This window comes from Cervus canadensis, chromosome 31 (genome assembly GCF_019320065.1).
Source record: "Cervus canadensis isolate Bull #8, Minnesota chromosome 31, ASM1932006v1, whole genome shotgun sequence".
NCBI lineage: Eukaryota > Metazoa > Chordata > Mammalia > Artiodactyla > Cervidae > Cervus > Cervus canadensis.
The window spans coordinates 22,610,938-22,633,954 of record NC_057416.1 but is presented as its reverse complement, the minus strand read 5'-3'; the positions used below and the strand labels follow the sequence as shown (position 1 = coordinate 22,633,954).

Here is a 23,017-nt window from a genome sequence, read left to right as displayed (position 1 = left end):
TAGTCATATCATCAGACTCTGATTGATCATGCCCCATCTTCCCCTGGGGCTCAGCGGTTAAAGAATCTGCCTGCAATGCAGGAGACCCAGGAGACAGGCATTTGATCCCTGGGTGGAGAAGATCCCCTGGAATAGGAAGTGGCAACCCACCCCAGTATTCTTGCCTGAAAAATCCCATGGACAGAGGAGCGTGGCAGGCTACAGTTTATGGGGTCGCAAAGAGTCAGATAGGACTGAGCATACACTAAGCGATCCTCTGGCAGGGAAGATCACTGATCAGGCAAGTGTTCTGCTTTTCCAGGAAGTCGCCTGTGGAGCCCCTTCTGTCTTTCCGGAGACCACACCAGCAAGCCGAGTGCAAGATGAACCAGCACCCCGTCCGCTGCTCAAGATGCTCGAGACCATCCCACTGAACCCCGAGAGCCCGAAGATGTCTGCGTGCAGCGACTTTGTGGAGCACATCTGGAAGCCCGGGTCCTGCAAAAACTGCTTCTGCCTGCGCAGCGACCACCAGCTGGTGCCCGGCCGCCCCCAGCCCCGAGTTGGCTGCCTGCCCGCTCCGCCTCGCCTGCCACCCAGGCCCGAGAGCGGCCGCCCGGAAGATGACGGCCTGAGCGGCTCGCCCTACTCCAAGCCCACCATCGCCGTGAAGCCCACCATGATGAGCTCCGAGGCCTCGGATGGGTGGGCAGAGGCCGCCGGGAGTGCCGGCGTGAGTGCCGACGTCGCGCAGGTGAGGCTGACTCAGCCCCGTGGCATTTTTACAGGGGCTGCTCCTGTTGTAAGGCCGCGGTGACTGGCGGGCAGCCAGGACGAGCTGTCCCGGCAGGACTCCTGCGGGCCGGCTTCCCGGGCAGCTCGCCCTGGACTGCTCCCTCCTGACTGCTGCGCTCTCTCCTCTCTCTGCCCTCCTTTCTCTCGGTCCCTTCAGGCTAAGAACCATGAATGCAGTCCCTCCAAGTTTATTTGGAGATTGTATCAGGACACACCCACCAAAATGAAGCATTTTTCTAAAAAGTTTAAGAAAAAATTTTGTTTTTAGAGATCATCTTAAGTATATACAAAACTAGGAAGAACTGCCTAACAAACCCCATGCATCCACCACCCTGCCTCAAGAGCTTGAACAGTCATCAACTCATGATCACTCTCCTTCCATTTTTATCCCCGCCCCTACCCTCCCTCCCCCTCTTTTCCCCTAAAGCAAACCCCAGATATTGCATCATGATAGTACCTCCTTAAAAAAATTAAGTCTTTATACAAAATATCATTATCACACTTAAAAATATCAACAGTAATTCTGTATATCCTCCAATTCCCAGCCAGTGTTCATATTTCTAATTTGGAAGCTTGGATTTTTCCACCTTTGATCTGGGATTACTAAAGACAATTACATCCTTAGAGAGTAGACCATTCTGCTCATCCCTTGCCCAACCCCCCTACCCCCACTGTTGACCCTGACCAAGGTCTATTTAGAGGGCACATGAAGCCTGCTGCCCCTAGACATGTCTTCTAAGAAGCTGCATGTCTAAAACATATTCTTAGGACTTCTCCTCTTTACCCGTTCTCGTTTTCTTAAACTGTCACGGTGAGTGGGTCAGGAAGGCTTTGTGAGCTTATGTGAAATCAAAAGTCAGTTTTAAATCAAGGGAGGCTTGAATGAGGCAAGCCACCTCCTGGGGTTGCTCTCAGCTTCAAGTCCCCTGCAAAGCTGCTCCATTTTCCAGAAGCTGGTTACACTCATTCCCCAGGCTTTTCTTGGTACCTTCAACCTTCACATATGTAAACCAGGAACTCTTTCTAGTTTGGATCATCTTGGAAAGGAGCCAGAGGCCAGCCCTGCCTTCAGGCTTCTTTGAAAGTGGGGGTAGGGGAGATTTTAGAGGGGAAGGAGAAGAGGACTGTGATTTCAGTGACGGGAATGACTAGCCTACATTACTGTCTCAGGCTCAACTAGTCCAGCCACTTATGCAGGTTTGGGCTGAGGTCACTGCCTGTCACTGGGAGAAGGATTGTAGCTCAGAGTGAGTGATGCGAGGGAACCAGGGCCCAGCTCAGAAGGGGCCCCTCACCCTTCTGCCCTCTAACTGCCCCCCGCCCCCCAAGGTGTTTTTAAAAGCCTTATGACTTTGTTTTCTTCCTGCCCTGAAACCGTTATGGAAAGACTAATGAACACTAAGCAAAAATTCAAACTCTCATTTTCAAAGCTCATGGGAGAATTCATCTCATCCGGCAGTTTCGAGGGAAAAGGCAAAATGTTCTTCTTTAGTGTTTTTTCCGCTCAGCCAAAAGAATAACAGACATGGGCGGGAAGCGCAGTGTCTGGGAAGACCAATGGCTCCAGGGGGCCCCCGTGATGATGAGAAGGCCATGGGGAGATCAGAGGGTAGGCGGGCAGCCTGGCTCCTTCACTGTGGCTCGGAAGACGGTTTCCAGTGTCATGGCCCTGCCCTCTCACTTTCTCTCTCTTCCTTTTTTCTCTGGCAAGGTCTAATGTAAGTCTTTTAACCTTGGGGCTGTGTAGGTCATCTGGAGACGAGCCCCCGGCAAGCTCCCCCTCCCGAAGCAGGAAGACGTGCCAATAGTTTATCTGGGCAGCTTCCGAGGCATCCAGAAGCCTGCCGGGCCCTCGGGTCCCACAGATGGGGGTCACCCCCGTAGCCCCCCCGCCTATGCCATGGTTGGCCTGCACAGCCTAGAGCCCCGTGGGGACCGGAGTGCCGCCTTCCACCCAGTGAGCTTCCCAGACGAGAAGCTTGGACGAGAGGATAAACCAGTGATCCCCTACCAAGAGCTAAACTCCCCGCAGGAGAGCTTCCGCCAGAAGCTGGCTGCCTTCTCCGGGATGACTTCTGGCTGCCACAAGGGCCCGGGGCCCTACCCGTCTGCTCAGCCCCTGCGGGAGTCCCTGCCCTCGGAGGATGACAGCGATCAAAGGTGCTCGCCCTCGGGGGACAGCGAAGGGGGAGAATACTGCTCCATCCTGGACTGCTGCCCCGGGAGCCCAGGTGCGGAGGACGCTGCCCCGGCCGGGGGTTCCCGACACAGACAGGGCCGTGGGAACTGCTCGGCCGCCTGCTGGGAGCCGCGGGTGTGTGCGAGGCCGCCTGAGGAGGAGAAGCGGGCTTTGAGTTTCCCCAGGGACTGCTGCAGCCAGGGCCCGACCGAGAGCCCGCCCCGCCTGGGCCCCAAGAAACAGCCCCTCGCTTCAGAGGCTGCCAGCTCTTCGGATGGCCTCTCCTGTGGGAGCGCCAACAGCCGTGCCAGCAGCCCCCTGGCCCCCCATCTTGAGAGCAATTACTGCTCCCTCCGGAAGGAGCCTGGCCCGGGGAAGCAGCAGGACTCCGGCTGCCACGGCGTGGCCTCCAGCAGGTGCCTTGGGCAGACTGGGGAGCCCCAGCCCCCAGCCCACTCCAGGGAGGCTGCACAGCCTGAACCCATCTATGCTGAGAGTACCAAGAGGAAGAAGGCTGTTCCTGTGCCTTCCAGGCCGCAGGCCAAGGCGGAACAGGGGGCAGGCACCCCGGGCCAGGCCCAGGTGCGGACGGTTAACACCTGGGCTCAGAAAACCGCCTCTGGCTGGGGCCAGGACAGGGAAGGCCTGGATGTGGCCCCCCAGATGGCGGCCACCATCACAGTCATGGCGGCCCACCCAGAAGAGGATCACCGGACAATCTACCTGAGCAGCCCTGACTCCTCGGTGGGGGTGCAGTGGCCACAGGGGGCCCCGAGCCAGCAGGCTCCTGAGGCAGGCGGAGAGGAGCCTTCAGCTGGGCAGGGGCTCGGCTCCAGGGAAAGCCGCCATCGTGGTGCCAGCGAGACCACGGCCAAGGGGAGACCTGCCATCCCCCCCAAGATGTCCAGGAGCAGCCCCGGGGGGTCCCCGGTGTCCCCCTCCACCTCCCCGCTATACGACCTCAGTGAAGGGAACTCGGGCGTCCCAGGACCCCAGCCTCCATCCAGAGGCCCCGCTGACCCTGCTTCTTCCTGCCGGGCCAACGGCATCCCCACCAGCGACTCTGCCAGGGGTTCCCTGCCTGCCACCAGCACGTCAGCCTTGGAGCAGAGGCGGCCCCGGCCCCAGGCCGGTGCCTGGAGTCGCCAGTGCCGGATCGAGGAGGAGGATGAGGTGGAGCAGGACTTGCTGAGTCAAAGTTGGGGGAGAGAGGTGGAAAATGGCCCCTCGGACTCGGCCAGCTCCTCCGCCTGGCACCGTCTCCGCCCTACAGATGGCTCCTCTGGGCAGAACAGCAAAGCTGGGACTGGGATGAGCAAGTCTGCCTCATTTGCCTTCGAGTTCCCCAAGGACAGAAGCAGGATTGAGGCGTTCTCGCCTCCCCCGCCACCTCCAAAGTCACGGTAAGTATGACTGTGTGTGCATGCAACTTGGTGTTGGGGTGGCCCTGGAGGGGGTGTTCATCCAGCAAGATGGAGGCGTCTTCCAGAAACCTAGGTCTTTGCTGCCTCCACCAAGACATCAAGCCAAGGTTTGGTGTCCTAATGCGGGACACCTGTGTCGGCCTGCAGGCACTTGTGCCTTTGTGTAAACTTCTGCTTGGTGCTCAGCACACAAACACGAGCAGTGCCCTGCTTGGGACTGGCTATGAGGAAGGCATCTTTCTGAGAAGCACTGAGAGGCTGTCCCTCTTGGCTGGTGCCCATCCTCTTACAATAGGGTGCCTTTGTTTTCTCCATTTCTCTGAAGTGTCTTCAGCAGGCTTTCCCCACTCCATCCAAATCCTGAAGTTCCTCATTTAAACATGCAGAAGAAGGCTCCAGGAGGCTATGCTACAAAATCTCACGAGGCAAAGAGATGGGCAGGCAAAGGAGCAATACCAGTGCGCTCCATAAATTGTAGCCGTGATGGCGATTAGACTTTGGGGGCAAAAGCAGGTTGTAGGAGGCGCTGCACATGCTTTAGAACTCTCAGATGTGGGTTTTAAAAGAAAACAAATACAGATATATAGTTTCATGGTAGCGTGCTGAAACTCACAGCTTTCTCACTGTTTTCTCCTGCCAGTTTAAAGCTCCTCTCAAAGGCTTGAGAAAAATAAATGCTTTTTTTTTTTTTTTGAAGTATTGAGTTGTGCATGGAATTCAGATTCTGAGGCGGGGAGGGGGGAGGGGGGTATGGCCCTCAATTAGAGCAAAACTGATTCCTCTCAGGGAAAGGAACGGCCTGCTGTTTTTCAAAAGATGACAGCCCTTCCGAAGACTTCCTTTAGTCTTGTCATCTCCACTGGTTCTGTTTCAGCTCATGTGCCTCCAGGTTGATGTCAGAAGCAGGGAATTGACCACAGAGGGGAGCGGCTGTGACACTTGACTTTGAACATCAAGGCGTCTCAGGCTGTGACGCGTCCTAACGTGGGCTTTTTCTGGGACCACTGCTTTGTTCTGGTGTTCAGTTGGCCTCCTGCCATGCGTAGTAGACAGCCATCCTCCAGATCTTTGGATGAGCATAGACTCTGGGCTACAGAGTTTTCTGTTTTCGCTTGCTGACTGAATGGGGGGTTCCACAGCTCAGAAGAGCTCCCACTTTATACGGCACTAACTATGGGCCAGGCATGGAGCTGAGGGACTTAGACGTATTAACTCATTTGATGCTCAGAGCAGATCTAGGAAGTAGGAATTACCATCCCCAGTTACAGATGACAAAACAGAGAGAGAACTGAGTAACCTGTGCCAGGATCACACGGCATACTTGGCAGTCTGCCTCCAAAGTTTGTGCTTCCAAACACCTTAGACACATCAGTGTATGGAGGAGTGGGCAGGGCATTCAAATAAAACATGGGCATCATGTCTGTCTGCCTCAGGCCTGGAGGGCTTAGTGGGAAGCCTGGGCTTTGGAGCCAGAAAACTGAGTTCATGTTGCATCTGTCTCACCTACATATTAAGTGATCTTGAGCACGCCACTCATTGTGACAGAGCAACTTCAAGTTACTCTCCAAAATGGGCTAATAATAACAATACATTTGTAACACCCTGTTGTTGAAAGGCTCAAATAGATGAACAGAATCTAATGCAGAGATTAGTTCTGTAGGCAAAAGCCACCCCGAGCTGTCAGTAGTAGCAGGAATACCCACACCCTATAGAAATGGGACTGGCTGAGGAACACCACCTGAGCCTTGGAGAAGGAACTAAAACTTTCTTGGGTAAGAATCACAGGGTTTGGAATAACACCAGTCACCATAGCAATGTGACTCAAGTAGAATCTTCGCTAGCATCTAGGGTGAGATCAGAGTTTTGGAGGCCAGTTTATTAAAAAACAAAACCATTGAATTATATACAATTCACACCAGGTGGGAAGCTCAGAGGTTCTAGGTGCCAGCTCTTTAAAAAATTTAAAAACAAAAAAAAGTTATTTTCAGAATTTTTGGAAGAAAAATCTAGGAAATAAAATTAACTAGCTTAAGAGAACACAGAAAAAAAGGAAAGAGCATCTGGTACTATTTAAAATAAATTGAACTAGTGTGTGTGTATATATATATGTATATATATATATACACATATATATATATATACACATATATATATATATATATACATATATATATATATTCATTTGGGGAAGATTTTTTTCAAGCATTACCAGCATTCTCTTTTGAATCATTGCACATCTCCCATGAGTATATAAGAGGGCAGGCTCAGGACCATAAGTTCAGTTCAGTCGCTCAGTCGTGTCCGACTCTTTGCGACCCCATGGACTGCAGCACGCCAGGCCTCCCTGTCCATCACCAGCTCCCTGAGTTTACTCAAACTCATGTCCATTGAGTCGGTGATGCCATCCAACCATCTCATCCTCTGTTATCCCCTTCTCCTCCTGCCTTCAACCTTTCCCAGCATCAGGGTCTTTTCAAATGAGTCAGCTCTTTGCATCAGGTGGCCAAAGTATTGGAGTTTCAGCTTCAACATCAGTCCTTCCAACTAATATTCAGGACTGATCTCCTTTAGGATGGACTGGTTGAATCTCTTTGCAGTCCAAGGGACTCTCAAGAGTCTTCTCCAACACCACAGTTCAAAAGCATCAATTCTTCGGCGCTCAGCTTTCTTTGTAGTTCAACTCTCACATCCATATGTGACCATAAACTGACTTTTAATTGTAGAACTTGGTACTGTACTTACTGAGGTGGGTGCCAGGAACCCACAACCTTCAAACCTAGTCAGTCTGGGTGATGGTAAATCAGAGTATTGACCAGAGTAATAGCCCACGGTTGATCCAGCACCGCACAGGTGGCTGTGACAGGCTGATGTCAGTTTTCCAAGATGGGAAAATGTTGGAAGGTCTTTGAGCAACATCCAAGGTTAACTATTTCTTCACATGGGTCTTCTGTTCAATGGGTTTTATTTCTACAGCTCAACCTCACCTGTGAACAAAGATAACAACTGTCATGATGGGTATGAGGTCCACTCAGGACTCCAGAGAGAGGGGCTGTTCCATGCAGGGTAGTGTTACTTTTTACTAACAGGCACTTAAGCAGGTGAGTGCGTGCTTTCTCAGGCCACTATAGAACAAAGAAATCATATGCTGGATTTCCTATGGTCCCATTTTACAAAACTGACCGACTTGGAGGGGAAAAAAATAGATGTTGAGAGTGACCTGGCTTTCCTGTGGTCTTGTTTTGAATGTTTGGCAGTAGCTTTTCTGTTTTCTGAGATACTGTCCTCTGCAAACTCCCATCAGGGTTCCTGAGAAAACTCTTGCTGCAATACCATGTAGGATGAAGATTCTCAATACTCATTTAATGCCTGAAAGCCATGTAGAGGTGTTCAAGTCCATGTTCAGCCTTCCTCCCAGGCAGGTGAGGAGGTCTGGGTCCTTTACCTGCTGCTGCCAAGGCAGCCTCCTACCTGTGTAAGCTCACACCTGCTCAACCTGACCAGTCCCACTGAGTCTCTGGATCACCCCTGCTCCAATTTAGGGCAGACTTAGAAGGTAAGGAGCAACACATACTGCTGGTTAGAAAACAAAAACCTACAGGAAAGAGATGTGCACTTCTTAGTTTAAATGTCACATCCGAGACTTAAGGCAGTTCAGTGAGAGCAGCCAGTGCCTGGGGGAGTAATTAAGGTGTGAAAAAATTCAAATTTATTTCTGCCTTTTATTTCCTCACAGATGCAAACCTGGTTTTAAATGACTTATGGTTTTTCAGTGACAAGGTCAGTTAAGGGAAAATCATCTGATTAGTGCCAAACAGGCATTTCACAAAGAAACCCCAAAATAGGAATTAGACTGGTAGACCTGAACTCAGAGGTAGAATTAGAGGACAACAGGTGAATGAGAAATAAGACAGATTTATATGGTTTTAGTTTCCAGATGATCTGGCCCCAGATGAGACTAATCAAAAAGAAAGAAACATTTCCCCAAGAAAAGCGAGGGATGACTTTGTTTTAAATTTATCGCTCATGCTTATAATTTTAACCCAATACTTATACTAAGTTCTCCTCTTCATTTGCAAGGATTCTGGGGAGCAGAGATTGAGTCTGTCCTAAGCTTTTGTTCATTCTTAATTCTCATCCTTCTTACATGGCTTCTCAGCAGACAGTTGGTGATGGTGTCAGAGATGGACGTCTTTTCTGCACACAGAAGTGGCCACATTGCTCCCCAGAGGAACCAAAAGAACTTCATTGTACGATCTCTCAATCACAAGCTCTCTGAGCATGACTTCGAGGATTGGAATTGGATGAGTGAGATGGGTCACTGTCTCTAGATCCTATAGCCAATCTGATTAAATCTCTAGGGACTTCCTTGGCGGTCCAGTGGTTACAATTTCCCCTTCCAAAGCAGGGGCTGCAGGTTCAATCCCTGGTCGGGAAGCTAAGATCCCACATGCCTTGTGGCCAAAAAGCCAAAACATTAAACAGAAGCAATACTGTAACAAATTCAATAAAGACTTTAAAAATGGTCCGCATGAGAAAAAAGAAAAAAAAATAACACCTTTCAAATGCTCTATTCTTGAGGCACCTCTTACTGTAGTGGATTGTGATGGGATGGCAACAATTGACCAGGAAATCCCACAGTCTTCATGTATAACATACTTTTCTCAGTGGCATTTTGAAAATCACAGTTTGTATCAGAAAGCATTATACACACTTCAGGAATCTTCTCTTTATGTTTACCTTTTTGACAAAACTGGAATAAGTCGGCTGGAGATGGAGTCGGTTCGGTGAAGACTGAATACTGGGCATACTTCAGGGGAGAAATTCACCCCCTCCCACATACACACACACAGTTTGGCAAACAGAATAAAGCACACATATCAACACTACAGTTTTATATCCTCCTCCGTGCCAGGAAATTTATAGTTGGCCTCTTTGCATGAGTTAGTGGATAGAATCTGACATGGGACATCTAGTAATGCTGAAGCAGGGAGAACTAACATTGATTCCTATCTTCTTATTCTATAATTTTTTTTAAAAAGAATCACTAATTGTAACAGTTGCATATATAAAGTATTTACGGTATTCTCTCCATTTTTGAGAAGGCATCCATGGTGAAGGCTTAGGGGTTAGAGATTCTTTAATTCATCAGATACCTACTAATTGCCTAATTTCTGTGCAAGGTGCTAAAAAAAAGCCAGTTACTGGGGTTCCACCCCTTAAGGCCCCTGAGGGTTGACTTTGTAGGAATTAAATCAGCAGATGTGCAAAAGGACTGCCAAAAGTTCACCCCTGCTTTGATTGCTTTTGTTGAGACTGGTTATCACAGCATCTGGATTCTCACTGAATTTCTTGTTCTGCCCAGTAAAGCCAAGGTAAACTCAGCTTGGTGTCCAGGAGTAGTGAAATAACAATCCTTCCATTTAAGGTCTTTTGACCTAATACAAATCACACTTAGTATAGGCATGTAGATAGCCATCTATTTAAATTAAAAAAAAAAAAAATTTCCTTGAAGGTAAAAGACATGCTGCTGCTGCTGCTAAGTCGCTTCAGTCATGTCCGGCTCTGTGCGACCCCATAGACGGCAGCCCACCAGGCTCCCCTGTCCCTGGGATTCTCAAGGCAAGAACACTGGAGTGGGAAAAGACATGCTTAGCCATCTATAATTTCAAAATATCCTGTTTAATGCCTGGCATATGTAGATGCTCAAGAAACTTTCATTCAGTAGACAGTAGTAGGCAGAGACCCTACCCTATTCCATTTTGGCCAGAAGCACCTAACTATATTTTGTACACGAAGAAATACTGAGAAAGGAGCAAGTAGCATCATTGAATACTTGTATCAAAGTGTCTGATACCCAAGTTTCAGATTGCCCCTGTGCTCTGTTCTTGCCTCTCTTTTGGCAGTTAACACAATATTTTGAATTAAACTCCATAAGTCATATCTTTCTAAGAGCTTGTAAACTCTTGAGAGTACAGGAAACATTTTATATACTTTTCTTTGACTTTTCCATAGGATGCCTTAAGACAGTAGGTATTCATTAAAAGATTATTGAATTAGGGGGGAAAAAAGGCCAGAAGGAGCTACAGATCTTGGCCTTATTTTTCACTGGGCACCCCATTATAATTCTGTGGCTTGAGTTAAAGAAACTGAAGTTAATAATTATTAATGCTATTAATGCTTCAAGGTGGGCAAACACTATGAGAGCACAATGCACCCTTTCATGGATTAATTACTCTCCAACGATTGTGCATTTGCCTTTTTTTTTTTAAGCTGAGCAGGTGTTTGGAGCCCAGCCCTCTTGCCACAAGAATGTTCTTTTCAGGCAGTAATCACCTAAGGACTTTTTTTCCCCACCCATAAATTGCAAGGAATTCTAGGGTGTGGTTTCATTTTTCTGAGAATAGACTTTCCATGCTTTCTGAGGTGGGTTGGGAGATACAGGCATAGGCCGCATGATCAAGCCCCCTCTGCCATCACATGATCAAAAGCACTTTGTCCCTAGAATAGCCAGCCTACCTTTGAGGTGTGGAACTCACCAACTGCTGAGACATTTTCTCTATTTGTAGTGCGGGAAATCTGCTGTTTGGTTATCAATGTGCTCACAAGACTTGCATTTCCCTTTATCAGGGTAGATAGACCAACTACAAAGAATCATTAGCAACCATTTCTCCAACTAATAATTTTCACTTTAAGATCAACATCTTCAGCCTCTGTGCTAAAATCGCTCACTTGTTTCTTTCTATTGGCTTTTGGGCAGATCCCTAAAAATGTTGGGCATTAAAGGGTGTTTGTTCTGTCCCCATACAGCTCTGTAAAATCCTCTGCTTCCATCAGCTTTTGTCTGGTACTCTGGACATTTATTCTCTGTACTTTTCTAATAGGCAGACTTATGTAAACAAGTGTCCTCCGCTGGGGGAAAAGGGGAACTTCCAGATTAAAGACTGCTTTAAAAAAAAACAAAACCGAAAAACCCTTCCCTTCTTACTCAGATATTTTGCTCTCCAGTTAATTTTAATATCTGTCTCTACCAGATGATCCCCCTGACTTCCTGGCAGTTTTGTTTTAGCCATTTCATGCCCATTTATACATGTGCTATAAAAAATTTCCCCAAAGTTTAAAACTTGTCTTTTAGGCAAATGATTGGCAATGTTTCCACTGTATGTCCCTTCACAATGGCTCCTGATTCCAGGAGCTCTGTAGACATTAAAAATGAATGAAAATTCAGATACCCTGGATAAAGACAAGAATAGTTGAGGTAAATTGACACATTAAGTAGTAATGAGACTTTGAAGATTAGGAAGAAAGGGAAGAAGAATCTTTGGAATTTTAAAATCAGTCATAATGGGGAGGTCACTTAAAATAATACTTATGAATGTATGATCAAAAGGAGGGTTTTGTGAGTGCACGTTCTTGCACCACCAATTAGGGCAATTAGCTTGCATCCTCCACACCAGCCTCAGTCAGTTGGAGTAGCAGTCTGGAGTGTCACATGGAAAACTGAGAGCTTGCCAGACTCCATCAATACTGTCTGCAGGTTATGGGGGGGGACAGTGTACAGCCACAGGTGCCTGCTGTTTGCCGATCCAGCTTAAGCATCCAAAATTTACCGTCAGTAATTGCAGAATCATTGGGGACCAACAACTGTTTCCTGTCAGATGGTAAAGAATGGAAAGAATCTGCCAACAATGCAGGAGACTCAGGTTCGATACCTGGGTTGGGAAGGTCCCCTGGAGGAAGAAATGGCAACCCACTCCAATATCCTTGCCTGGGAAATCCCATGGACAGAGTAGCCTGGCGGGCTACAGTCCATGGGGTCACAAAGAGTTGGACACGACTGAGCGACTTAACACTTCACTATACTAATTTGAAAGTTCCACACCTGGGAGAGGATCTGTGGGCCGTCTAGCCCATGTAGCCCTAAGCGAAGTGTTTGCAGAAGAGGGTCTTCTGATTACAATCTCCACCTTCAGACTGTTGTAGCAAAATGTTTTGTTTCCTTTTAATGAGTGATTATGAATATTTTCTGACTTTTAATGAGTGACTGAATATTTTGTGAATTATGAGTGATTATAAATATTCCATGAACTTTTGGAAGTTTGTATTTTAGTAAACAATAGTTACCATTAATTCTAGCATCCAATATATAAGGTATTATTTCTCTTTAAAGACCTTAAATTTATGTTTTCAGTCCTTAAACCATGTTAAACAAGGAATGTTAGCCTCACCCTCTTTAACTTGTAGCACTGACTTTCTGTGCCCCAGGTGGTGGGGTAAGGGTGTCGAGACAGGAGGTATGTCAGAATCTTTCAGAGGAGTAGTTTGAAATGGGAAATATTAAATATTTATATAATATCAATATTATATAAATATTAAATATTATGATGTAAATTTATACTTTAGAAATTGAAAACTATTGTTTTCATAATTACTTACATATAATTTTTCCAAGTCCTTTTTCTGGTGGTAAGTGAGGGCATCTGTTTTTATGAAAATATTCAACATGAGGACGGAACGCATCTCCCTGGGAGAAAGTAGAAGAAAACCCAGACAGGAATATTTGCTGATCTGTTACATTTACTTGGTGACTTCCCTTCAGATCTTTCAAAATGCCTCCTTGATATTTGTGTCCTCTCCAGAGCTTGACACGGGATTGTCTGCACAGTAAATAGTAAATCCCAAATCCCGCCCCTTGGTCCTTTTCCTTTGCCTCCTTCAACACTGATTTGCCTTTCCTCCTGCTTGTGACAGTCATTTAATCGCTAACTGTTGAGGTCTAGGTGTAAGGGAAGCTAAAATGAATTACCCAGGAAAATAAAATATAAGAATATGCTGTTCCTGCTCCATTCCTGAGTGATGCCTTCGAGTAAAACACAATGAAGATCAGTACAGTATTGTTTGTAGTAGCTGGGAGTTGGCGCAAACCCAGGCTTACTTGAGAGAGGTGAAGATAGTGGCTCAGAATACCAAATAATGGGATGAAAGGTTGGAATAGCTGCTTTGGAGAACGCGAGGTCCCGTGAAAGGATGGCCAGGGAGCCGCAAGAGCTAGCGGTCAGGAAGTTTGAGTTCGTCGTGGTACCAGCCTGCATGGCTGTGTGCTTTTCTAGAGAAGCACTGGGCTACCTACCGCAGGAGTCAGATGGGAGATGTTTGTTTCATCTTTGGGTCTCTTTAAAATATGAAAGTAAAATCTCTAGCCTATCTATTAAAAAATATCTAGGTATTTTCTGTCCACATAGCAAAATACTGGATTTGCTGGAGGCTGCTGAAGTCTTCTGTCTGTCTGTCCCCATCTATCCATCATCCATCCACCCATCTTTCTGTATAACTAGTACTTTCTTTGTAGCTGGTACTATTTTTAGCACTTATTAAATAGTAACTCATCAACTCTTCCTAACCACCGCCCCGCACCCCACCCCCACCCCCAGTGAGGTAAGTAGTAGTAGTGTCTCCATTTTGTGCATGGGAAGCCCCAGGGTCGATGCTCGTAAGAGTGAAACTCATGTGGGAAGCTTTTCAAATGTGTTTGTTGCTGTTGTTCCCAAAGGCTCCAGAGGTTCCTTCCACACTGCGCTGACCTGTGGGCAGGGCAGCTGGTGGGAGGGCCCCGTCTGTGGATTGTAGTTGTTCAGGCTTTACTTTCCATTGGTCATTCATTGCCTTCTTTTCACCTTCTCTTCCCGTCTGCCTCTGTGTGAACAGATGATCAAGCTCTTGAACATGTAGCGTTTCTTCCTTAACAGGCCAGGAGTTGGAGATTCATTATTGGAGATGCAAGTGTAGTGGACCAGGTGATGGGGCCCAGCCCCTGAGTTGCTCTGCACCCTCTTACCTGCTTTCCATAGCTGGTCTCCTGTCCTCAACCTGGGCTTAAACCTTCCCACACTAGGTACTTGCTGCCTTCCTCTCTCTTGCACCAGAAATTCTTTGGGAAAGGACATAGCCATGCAGACTGGGGGCCACAAATAAGAGACTTTGATTTTCTGAGACAGCAAAGGTCATCTTTTAAAAGCCATTTGTATCTCTCAGTGCCAAAGTACATCTGTGTATAGTTAGGACAAATGGCTGCAAATTCCCATTTGACCGATTGAAATGTTTTTATCCATTTTTATACCAGATAACTAGTAACCTAAAGACGTGTATGTAGGTGCAGGTGTGCGTGCATGCATGCGCATACTGCTGTCTTTAAAAATAAGCATGTCCTTATTCCTGTTTTTAAATGGTTTCCACTGAATGCAAAGTGTTCTCGTTTTGGGCTTAAACCAAAGGGTTTTTTCAACTTGAGGTGCCCCAGCAGTCACCAGTGAATTAACTGCAAATGCAAATTAAAAAGCCTGCACCATGGGGACTGTAAAGGTCATCTGACCCAAAATGAAACTGATTTCCTATCTTTATATGTGCTAATAAGTCAGTGGGGAAGCCTGCCACCAGAGCAGACTGGATCCACTAGTTCCTTCATTTGGCACTTAGACACTTTGCAGAATAACTCCCATAGCATCTCCTTCAAAGAGCACTAAGGATAAAAACAATAAAAACCTTTCCAGCTTAGCTGTATAACTTTCTCATCCCATCTCTTGAAAAAAAAAATTTTTTTTAAACTATAAGATTGTTAGATTGTATAAATTCAGGATATTTGGGAACTGTGGTATTTTGTAGATATGAAAAAGCCTCAGCTATTGAGTCCAACTTTCCGGAGGGCTGTTGTTTACTCAGCGTTCCTGCCTTTTGCAAGTTTTGCTGGGCAAGTGTAGCCGGGCAAGTGTGATTCTTTTCTTAAAGGAAACATTTATCCTCCTAGATGCCTCCCAGTTATTGAAACAGAGGCAGATAAACTTAATCAAGAAGTATTTAATAATGACTCTGTGTTCCAGCATGTCCTGACTAGGACACAGCTCCTCAAAACAGTTTATAATTGTGGTGGTAACAAGCCTGTTTCACATGAAACAGAATCATCTAACCAGGATTATAACCAAATGCTCAGTGATGTGAATCAGACTCGGTTTGGTATGAGTTCCAGAGCGGACAGACCAGTCAGAGGAGACAGATGGCTGGGGAAGGGTTTGTAGGTAAGTGATGCTGCTGCTGCTAGGTCTTGGGTACGGAAAAGGTTTGAAGGGGAGAGAGAATGTTTCCCTCTCTGCTGAGGTGGGGCAGGGACAGGAATGCAGGGTGCTTTGGGGACAATGAGAGGCTAGCCCCACTGGAGCAGAGTATATATGAGCAGAAGTAGTGGATATCGATTAACCAAAATGGTGATAATTTTTTTTCCAAACAGAATGCTCGGCATGTGTTCTAATGTATACACAGTGCGGGGGTGGGGTGAGGGGGATATTTGAAATCAAAGAAAATCTGGAGGTGTGTTTCTGTTACCATGCGAGACCAGAGCTGATTCAGTTTGGTGGCAGAGGTCAAGAATACTTGCACGGGCTCTGTGTAGGGTTCTTGAAGGTTGACCATCATTATGAGAGAAGAATTTTGGAGAGATTTGGAGTCAGAATGACCAAATCTGCAGATGTTTTCTGACGACCATGGCTTGAACCCTCGGCATACTTTTTTAGAGGAGATTGATCAATATTTATCTCCCAGGTTGTTGAAGCAAGGATGGTGTCACCTCTCCTCGCTGTTGCAGCCACAAAACCTGACACAGTGCCTGGCACAGAGCAGACAGACAGTATTTATTTACTGGAAAATCTGAGAATGGTATTCAAAAAAGACAGGATTGGGGAATGCACTGCTGGTCATATAGGCATAAGATAAATAAAAATGGGGTGCTTGTATTCACCAAGCAAACCCAGTGTTTCAGCTCCAATCATTGAATGATTCTGACTTTAGGATCTGGCCAAATAATAGAGAATGAAATAGGGTGAAATTGAGTGTATTTGAGAGGGTATTTGAATTGCTTCTGATGATGCAGCCCAACAGGACAATTGGAGATTGAAAGCCGCAGGTCACAGAGGCAGAGCCGTCCCTACTTTCCTGTTCTTTCGCAGGAAGTGCATTTTATAGAAAAGTCAGAGAGGAACTGAGGGGAAACGGAGAGCTCTGAGCTGGTGAACTCACAGCAGGCGGACAGGGCACACTCGGCCGCCTTTGAAGCTGGCCCTTCATCCTCAGGGCTGCTCCGCGGGGCCCCGCCGTCACCGGCCCAGCACACCCCCAGGCTCTGGGAGGCCATGCGGATGATCACAGCACCGAGGGCTGGAGTCTGGGATGGTAAGAGGCTCTCATTCTTTGATTAAGGCATGACTTGATTTAGTTGCATCTAAGCCAGTTTATTTCCCCTTCTTGGTAACTTCAACAAGGTTTAAATGAGTTTTCCAACATGTTTGTGCTTTCTGAGCTACCTGAAAGGGCTTCCCCAAAACATTAGACACGGCAGCGAACTTGACCCATCCAAAGACTGGGTGGGATAACTGTGTCCAGGGGTCTGGAGAGCTAGTGTAAAACCGCACACTGGCACTGTGCGACTTCTCTTACCTTTCGCTCCAGGGGCAAACATTTCTCAACCAAATAGATGAGAACTAACCCAGACTCAGAGCTTTGAGAATGAACGTTTGCCTCGGTCACACTTTCAGTTGTGCTGCGTATGAGGATTCTAGCCGCCGTGTCTGAGATACAGTCTCTGCCTCCACTAGGGTCTGGTATCTGTTCAGAATTTTGGGCATTCTGAAAACTTGGGGCTATTTTTAGACTTGGTTTTTTTTTTTTCCTACGAATGAGGAAGTCTGGCAGATGGCTCTTCCGGCTGGATTATTATTATTTTTTTGCAGCTTTCTACCAATACGGTAGGGAGAAAACTCTGGCAAGGCTTCTTTCTCTAAGGACAATGGGGGGAAAAGCCATTCTGCAAACACTGGGCAGCAGCTGCAGGGTTCAGATCTCTAAGGACGCTGTGCCACTGGCTGTGTATCTCACGCTGCTCTCCTGTGACCGTGTCTAATCACGGGGGGAGGTAGGGAAGGAAGTCTGAGCAAGAACAAGTCATTTATCACAGTGCCGAGCAATGACATCTGTGCCGGCACTGCTCCTCACTGCAGCTGATAAGAGTGTTATTCGCCACCCGGAGAGGAAAGACTAGAGCATGTGGCTTTGGCCTCATGAAGCCACTTCCTTAAATCACATGACATCAGAGTTCACCGCATAGATGGTTTGCACCAGTTTTATGAAAGGCAAGTCAAACTATCATTAATGAAGGAAAAGAGCCTTTAAAAGAGAATAAGTAGTCTGGCTGTGTATTGCTGAGTGCCTTTGGATTCTCATCCAGCCTCGCATCTGATGGAACAATCTATTAGGGCCCAGAAAAGTCACCTTTGGAATCTTAAGCCTTTTGCAAGGATGCTTGAGAAATCTATTGCACACACAGACTGGAGACACAAAAACAACGTGATTGTCTGTCCCCGCTTTGATGGCCAGCTTCCCCCTTTTCATTTTCAAGTCTGGTGTGGTTGTGTTCCTTCGATAATTGAACTCGCCATTCTCTAAGACAACAGATCATATAGGTTTCCAAGGTGGATGAGATTTGATGCAGTTCATATAAAAGATTTTATAAAAGGGTCACCCCTTTCCTCCTTATTTACATCTAAGCATCCTAACTGCCTGTGGGGTTTTAGTTACTGGTCAGGAACCTGGGCTTCTTGAGGGTTTTTTGGTAGAGAAACTTTCACGTGTCCAGGGGCTTCCCTTGTGGCTCAGCTGGTAAAGAATTCACCTCCAATGAGGGAGACCTGGGTTTGATCCTTGGCTTAGGAAGATTCCCCTGGAGAAGGGAAAGGCTTCCCACTCCAGTATTCTGGCCTGGAGGATTCCATGGACTGTATAGTCCATGGGGTCACAAAGAGTCAGACACAACTGAGTGACTTTCACACACACACATGTCCAAGGTTTTTCAAATAATTACCATTTTGTTCTCTGTTTTGGGTTGTTTTTTTTTTAAGGGAATATTACGGATACCGTGGAATATCCCTCCCTACACAATTTCCATTTCAATTTCTCCTTGCTACCCAGAGTCATCACTGTCTTGAAGTTGAGTGTCATTTCCATTTTACCACGTGTATGTGGTAAAATGTGTAAAAAATACATAGAATTGTAATGTGTCTTATAATTGTATATAAATGGTGTCACACTTGAGCCTTTTGCAAGCTACTTTTAATAGTTAGCATTTTAAGAATTCTTTTCATACTAGTACATTTAAATCAAATTTATTTATTTTTGAATGCTATATGGTACTCTGATACAAGACTATATACCACAGTGTATAGTCTTCCATTCCTTTACTGATGGCCACTGGACTGCCTATGATTTTGTTTCTGCTGTTAGTAACACTGTGAATAGTCTTCCCCATATGTGAGTTTCTCTAGATCTGCCCTGCACAGTGCAGTAGCCACTAGCTAAAATGTGGGAGCCTAAATTGCAATGTGCTATAAATATAAAATATAAACCAGATTTTGAAGACTTGGAATGAAAAAACTATAAAATATCTCATTAATTTTATATTTGTTGCATAGTGAAATGACAATATTTTATGTCTTTTGTGAAGTAAAATACATTGTAAAAATTAATTTTACCTTTAATTTAGCTACTAAATTTTTTAAATTTTGTATATATGTACATGACTTGCATTATATTTCTATTGAACAAGACTGTTCTGGATCGGGAGTCATCATCTACCACCCACAGGTCAGCTATCTGTGTTGTAAAAAAAGTTTTACCAGAAAACATGCCCATTTGTTTACGTATTGTCAGTGGCTCCTTCCCTGCTACAAAAGCAGAGCTGATACTTGCAACAGAGACTATATGATCCATGAGCCTAAAATATTTACCACCTGTCCTTTAAGGAAAGGTTTGTCTATCCCTATTCTAGAGTGATGACTTTTAACCTTTTTAAAACTAAGTTTCTAAAATATATTTTAAGAATTATATTTAATACTGTGATCCAATATACACACACACACACACACATACACACACACCTCTGAAACAGAAGTTTCACAAATACTTACTCTTTTCATTTTTATTTCTGGTCTATTCTATTTTGTTAAACTGCCTTGACACACAAAATTGAGCTGGCCATTCATTCACTACTAGTCATTTAATATCTTTGTTCCTTTTGCATATGGCAACTGGACATTTTTCTTTCTTTTAATGCTTTACTTTATACTAAATAATCGTGTCTATGTTCTCACACATACCACATTTACTTTTTGTTTTGTTTTCTCTATTTATATACATTTCTTCTGGTGTTTTTCTGCATCAGCTCAGCAGCTGTGGTGCTGGAATTTCTCCCATGGCAGTTTTCTGAGCCTGTAGACCAGGAGACTGCAGGGCCACTCTGATGTGGTTGCATTGCCAGAGAGACCTAGCTTTTTTTTTTTACCTAGACTGAGGACTTGTCATTATTCACAACTTCATATCTTGGCCTCATCTGCAAAAGCCATTGTTGTTGGATCTGTTGTTGGATCATAAAATAAAAATCCTAAAATAAAAATATTTTATGAAACTTTCTATGATGATATTTTGGCAGAGGGTAAAATAAAGACAATCTACTACCATAGCACTTCCTAAGATTTGATATCCCCAAGGCTCCTAGAGTGACATTGGAATGTAAAGAATATTATTAATTGTAACATTGCCATCACTGTCATATTTAGGTGTAATAGCTTTAAAACTTTTAAAAATGTGGTCCTAAGGGTGGGAGGTAGGGAGAGAGACATATTTCTGGAGAACATGTTTCATGGAAGCAAACTCTCTCTAAACTTTTCTGTTAATGAACAAGAGATTCCACTGCCTGTGAGGACCATACAGGGCTGGGCAATGCTGAACACAAAGAACAATCAATACATTCTTGGCTGTAAGGTCATATGCATTAAATAAGGCAGTTCTGATACCAAATCAATACTGTTTTGTGTATTTCCTACAGCAGTTATTGAGATATAGATCCACCGTGGTGGGAGAGGAGTGTCATCAGGAGATATCAGTCGGACAAATCTAGGTTACCACCAACAGGGAGTGGGCTGGATTGATTGTGGTCTGTCCCACTGCGTGGGGAAAATGTCAGGTCAGAGTGAATATTCATGTGGTCCTCAGAAAGAAGGAAATCAATCAGCTAAACCTTCTACTTAATAAGGGAACCGTTTTCTCCAAGGCGAGGTCCTTTTCTTGAACTTGATATTCCTGTCCCCAACGCATCAGTCATTCTATCTTAGAGACACAATCAAAGATTTCATAGAAAGCCTAAGGGCAGATTCATTCCTTACTTTTGGTATACGGTTTAATATGGTTCTATCTAAGCATTGCACTACACGTCTAGTTAAAATTGAAATAGCGTTTCCTTTAATTCCATGGAACAAGCTAGACCCTTTGAAGCTATATCAAGAGAGTACCAAGCACAGAAGAAATCTTTTGTTTTTGGTCCACAGTTCACTTGTCCTGTGATCTTGCAAAACCTCCGCAATCTCTGTATATCTCTGTACATTGGCTTGTGTGATAATGTTCAATTTTTCTTTGTAGAGATGACACATAGTATAATAGCTGACATACATGTTTTGGCAGAGGGGGCCAGAGTATGAGGGCTGCTGCTGCTGCTGCTGCCGCTAAGTCACTTCAGCCGTGTCCGACTCTGTGCGACCCCATAGACGGCAGCCCACCAGGCTCCCCCGTCCCTGGGATTCTCCAGGCAAGAACACTGGAGTGGGTTGCCATTTCCTTCTCCAATGCATGAAAGTGAAAAGTGAAAGTGAAGTTGCTCAGTCGTGCCCGACTCATAGCGACCCCATCGACTGCAGCCTACCAGGCTCCTCCGTCCATGGGATTTTCCAGGCAAGACTACTGGAGTGGGGTGCCATTGCCTTCTCCGGAGTATGAAGGCAGTTCCTCCCAAATCATGATTTGGGGGCTTTTCCAAATTTAATAGACTCACTTGTCTTTAATCACACTCAAGAAATCACCTGCCATTCGTGTGTATGAGGTTTCAGAAGAGCCCCTGTTCTGTCTTCCCCCAAATCATTTTTTCAGAACTTGGCAGCACTGGTCAGGCTTCAAGAGCATAGTAGGTTCATACTCCATTGGCTGGTTTTTTTGAACAGAGACCAAATTAATTATTTGTATCATTTGTTTCTACATTTTCCAGGCACCTTTTAAAAATGAACAAGAGCAGCTCTGATTTGGAGAAAGTGAGCCAGGGCTCCGCTGAGAGCCTCAGCCCGTCCTTCAGGGGCGTCCACGTCAGCTTCACCACAGGCTCCACGGACAGCCTGGCCTCTGACTCCAGGACCTGCAGCGATGGAGGTAACACACTTGACCTTGATGGAGAGGCTTAGATTCTCCTGAGCCTGGAAGGCCAGGCCTGGGTTAATTGCCAAGATTCGGAAGCACTGAGCTAGACCTACTGTCTTGGTCCCACTTTCCCCACAAAATAGACTCTAACGAGGAGGTTTGTTTTTTTTTTTTAAGAGTTCTCTTTATTTTTATTTATTTATTTGTTTGGCTGCACTGCACAGCACGTGCTATGCTGTGCTTAGTCACTCAGTCATGTCCAACTCTTTGCAACCCCATGGACTGTAGCCCACCAGGCTCCTCTGTCCATGGGGATTCTCCAGGCAAGAATACTGGACTGGGTTGCCATGCCCTCCTCCAGGGGATCTTCCCAACCTAGGTCTCCTGCATTGCAGGCAGATTTTTTTTACTGTCTCAGCCACTAGGGCAGTCCAAGAATACTGGAGTGGGTAGCCTATCCCTTCTCCATGGGGTCTTCCTGATCTAGGAATTGAACTAGGGTCTCCTGCATTGCAGGTGGATTCTTTACCAGCTGAGCTACCAAGGAAGCCCACTGCATGGCATGTGGGATCTTAATTCCTCAACCAGGAATGGAACCCTCACCCCCGCATTGGAAGGTGGAGTCTTAACCACTGGACCACCAGAGACATTCTTATTCCCTATTGAATTTATGGCAAGGTGCTTCACCCCATATCTCCCTCTCCAATTACACATAGTACATCCACATGGCAATACGGCGGGAGGTTGGAAGCATATCAAAAGACTCCTGACTCCTGGGTAATGAGTCATTACATATATAGGTCTGCGCTTGATTTCTCTCCTCAGGATTGGTTCACAATGGCAATCCCAAGTTCCCTCTCCCTCCACCCTCTGTCTCTCCTTTTCTTTCACAGGCATGCACACACATATGCACACACTTACTTGGATACACAGCAGGTGTTTTTATCGGTGTTTGTTGAATTAAAGCATGGAGGCTTCATCAGACCACCACCAATCCCAGAGCTTTTGGATAAAGCTCCAAGGCTTCATATGTGGGTGTGTCCTGATTGGGCTTCCCAGGTGACACCTGCCAGTGCACGAGAAGCAAGAGATGTGGGTTCGATCCCTAGGTCGGGAAGATCCCTTGGAGGAGGGCACAGCAACCCACTCTAGTGTTCTTGCCTGGAGGATCCCATGGACAGAGGAGCCTGGCGGGCTGCAGTCCCTAGGGTTGCAAAGAGTCGGAAGCAATTTATCACACATGTACACGTGTCCTGGTTGGGTATACAGTTGCCTCCCCCCCCCCCCCCCCGCCCATATCTGCAGGCTCTGAATTCACAGATTCGAACAGGTTCCCAAGGTTAAATCTTTGGTTAAATCAATGGATGCA

The 23,017-nt window shown here is 45.9% G+C and overlaps 1 protein-coding gene across 3 annotated transcripts in view; it reads left to right on the top strand.

The window, feature by feature from the left end:
• PRAG1 (PEAK1 related, kinase-activating pseudokinase 1) overlaps nucleotides 1–23,017 on the top strand; it is a 45,639-nt gene that overhangs the window by 4,926 nt on the left and 17,696 nt on the right. For all 3 annotated transcript variants that reach the window (XM_043454291.1, XM_043454293.1, XM_043454292.1), the window contains exons 2-4: nucleotides 302–733; nucleotides 2,522–4,356; nucleotides 21,503–21,660. In XM_043454291.1, coding sequence (XP_043310226.1) covers nucleotides 392–733; nucleotides 2,522–4,356; nucleotides 21,503–21,660 — 2,335 coding nt within the window. In that variant the 5' untranslated portion in view covers nucleotides 302–391. The remainder of the gene's footprint in view (nucleotides 1–301; nucleotides 734–2,521; nucleotides 4,357–21,502; nucleotides 21,661–23,017) is intronic.